This window comes from Sinocyclocheilus rhinocerous, unplaced genomic scaffold, assembly GCF_001515625.1.
Source record: "Sinocyclocheilus rhinocerous isolate Xijiao unplaced genomic scaffold, SAMN03320098_v1.1 scaffold358, whole genome shotgun sequence".
NCBI lineage: Eukaryota > Metazoa > Chordata > Actinopteri > Cypriniformes > Cyprinidae > Sinocyclocheilus > Sinocyclocheilus rhinocerous.
The window spans coordinates 524,074-527,521 of record NW_015650700.1 but is presented as its reverse complement, the minus strand read 5'-3'; the positions used below and the strand labels follow the sequence as shown (position 1 = coordinate 527,521).

General features: G+C 37.7%; 1 protein-coding gene across 1 annotated transcript in view; it reads right to left on the bottom strand.

Annotated features, from left to right (window-relative positions):
- LOC107712319 (leucine-rich repeat-containing protein 1-like) overlaps positions 1 to 3,448 on the bottom strand; it is a 64,315-nt gene that overhangs the window by 23,314 nt on the left and 37,553 nt on the right. The window contains exon 3 of the mRNA XM_016517544.1: positions 2,180 to 2,259. Coding sequence (XP_016373030.1) covers positions 2,180 to 2,259 — 80 coding nt within the window. The remainder of the gene's footprint in view (positions 1 to 2,179; positions 2,260 to 3,448) is intronic.

Here is a 3,448-nt window from a genome sequence, read left to right as displayed (position 1 = left end):
TGAACTTTAATATGCATTATACAGAGGCAAGAGGAAAAGAAAATATACCATCTAAACTTTTCTAAAGACGAAGTTCCCCTCAGAAATACATTCATATGAACTCCTACCCCTAAATGAATCGCGATTTGTTTAGCATCTCAACCGATTTGAATCGTCACATATTTGAATCGATTTTCAACCGGCTCGCGGTTAATCGTTACATCCCTACTGCTTTACCATTTTATGTGATTAAAACAACCATGATCAACATACAGTAATCATTTCATCACACCAGCAACAGTGAAAGTCATGTACATCCAACTAGCAAGGGTTAGTGGCAAACAACACTGTTTTAAATACGGTCTAGATGTTTAACAGTAGTGATACAAGTTCACAGTTGATTAACTTCTACTGAAAATCAACTCACTGGTCATAAACAGACTAGCATGGCCATATGAATGGATTTCCATTGTTTTTCTAGGAACTTTCTGAAGAGGCAAGAGGCTGCCATTGAGCTGTGAGATAGAGGGACGACAGGCACGGAAGAGGAAATTACACAGGAAATGAAGAGAGCCGTGGAAAAAACAAACAAAACAAAAGTTACCCAGACGTTTCCCAGATTTCAATCTGAAAGAAGTCCAAGTTACTACAGAGACAATGGTGAGAGGTGATATGAACATCCACTGGAATAACAGGCCGAGCCACTCACATGCACGCTGGGGTGTTTTTGGGAAACAATATGTCGTCCTGGAGATAGACTGTGTCATGGAGTACTCACCAGCTAAAGCAATACAGCCAAAAATCACCCACCGATCGCCTAGTCTACAGAAACCGCTAACTGTAAGTCTCAGTGCACGTCAAAAATGACCCTGAGGATAAATGCTTTTACCAAAATTTGAAAATGTGCAATCAATCGTCTGAAATTAGACTAGTAGTTTTAGTTGTTCTGATATCAAGTCAGCAACAGTCATCAAGTCTCAGCTGCTGATAACGGTCCTACAATACAGAGAAGACAGACATCACAACTAGGGTGGATATAGGGAATGAAGTCACTTCATCTCAAAGACTGAATGTCTATGTCAGTTTCCAACCGCAATCATATTTCTACTGATCATGAGCAATGTTCCCTCTAAGCTGCGGCCGCGCAGAAGAAATAATGTGCCGCGCACACGTAAAAATGAGTTGGGAAAGCCATTTGATTGTATTCTAGTAAAAACTAAAGAATTGCAATGATCGCGTAAACCACTGTAAAGTTGATGTCGCTATAGAGTTAGAACCGGTGAATGTGGTTTACAGGTTTCATAGAAAGAGAATGATGTGCGCCAAATGAGTCGCTGTAGAAACTGAATACTTCAGTGGTTGCTAACGAAATAGCTCAAATCAACAGCCAACGCAAACGCAATGACGTGAAATAAAACGTCCTCGTGTTTTAAAGAAGAGTGGCTTGATTAAGTGCTGGAAATAGCGAATGATGGGCACAGAACGGTAACAAAACTCAGAGACATTTACAGCCACACACAGGTGTATTGTGCAAACTGTACTTCATAGGGACCAAAATGGCGCTAGGGTGACGCGGAGGAGACGAATTGTTGAACAAAGTCGTTATTTTTGTTTTCTTTGCGTACAAAAAGTATTCTCGTAGCTTCGTAATATTACGGTTGAACCCCTGATGTCACATGGATTATTTTACCGATCTCCTTGCTACGTTTCTGGACGTTGATCTTGTAAGGACCCTTGCTGTCTATGGGAGGGTTAGAGAGCTCTCAGAATTCACCAAAAATATCTTAAATTGTGTTCCGAAGATGAACGGAGGTCTTATGGGTTTAGAAGGACATGAGGGTGAGTAATTAATGACAGAATTTTCATTTTTGGGTGAACTAACCCTTTAACTTCACTACAAACTACTAACAAAAATGAGGCTAACTACAGAAGCAATTTAAAGGGGGAATATCTTTTTAATTATACTAGAATTATATTACAAACTAGAAATTTCTCTCACACAAACATAATAATTAGGGTAACAGCAGCAAAACTGAACAAAACTAGTTTAGATAACTTGCGATAAACAGCAGTATTTTAGTAAATATTTTACTGGTTTTTAGCATTTCTTCTTGAACTGCCACCACATATTGGGCTTTATAAAACATGTCAGCAATTATACAGGATCAGAATATCACACAAAAGCTGAAATGCACAATTACCTTGTCAAAGGATTTCCACTAAAATCTGCTACTTGGAGGGTTTTACAATATGAAATGCTTTCTGGGAGTTCCATAATATCTGTGAGGAAAAAAAGAAGAAACCGATTTAATCCACTTACAACAATAAAACCCTTGCTCTAGTCGAAATAATGGCTTTGTACCAAAACCTAGAGAGATTTAAGGCATTACAGGTAAACTTCCAACATTAAGGGCAGAGATGCCTATATTAAGATGCCTTCCTTTGACCACATTTTAAGTTAGCATAGCATGCATCCTTTACTGAAACATTCAAGATGGCATTAAAACATTACTTAGCCTATAATTATTAAATAATGAAGCTTATAAAAAAACAATAATACAAATTTTAATCAATAAAACAAATTCCCATCTTACTCAACATCTGAGACCGTGTTGTTAGCGTAATGTTAATGCAAAACTCTACTGGAATCAACTGTGAGTTGCGTATTCTTCAAGTGAGGAGTGCTGTAGAGCGTGACGGTACTATTCACCTACTTTTTCAGAGGCCTTGGTTTTTCCCAAAGGGACTTAAATATGTCTAACATATATAATAGTGATTTTACAGAATATTCTGAGAGCAAAGGGAAATTTGCATTGCGTCACTGGAGAGGTCGGGCCACTTAAGTGTTCTTCTGCAGCAATTTCCTTATCGCGATTCTCTAATTGTTGAACATTTCTGTATAATGCAGTTTTTCCACCAGGAATTCCGCTGTTAAACATGATTAATTTAAAAATCAGTTGAAGTAATGCTGGCTGATGTTTCAACAAAAGCATATACCACTGATTAACAACCTTGTAGCTCACAGTAGGTTTGTCTTTACTAAGTTAAAAGTTCAAAATCAATTCCCCTATGGAGAAACTGAATGAAATTTTTACTTGTAGAACATGAAGCATTCGTTGCTGTAAATAGAGCTGTCAATCTTGGTCCTTTACAGGTTCCATTTCAGATGCTTCCTTACAAGATACCAAGCTATGTAGACTTACAGGGGTTTGGAACAAAGCAAGTATTTCAATCATTTCTGTGCCTGCCATAAAAATGGTGCTATAACTAAGATAGATCAGAGTTCAACTCCAATATGACGTAAATTTATGAGGGAGGAACCTCCACTGCAAGACAGTGTGTAAACACACAAAGAGCATAAACCATGAAATGAAAACTGAAAAGTCATTTATTCACGCTCACGGCTTTACAAACCAGAATGCATTTCTTTTTCCTATATACCAGAATGCATTTCTTTCTCCTATATATA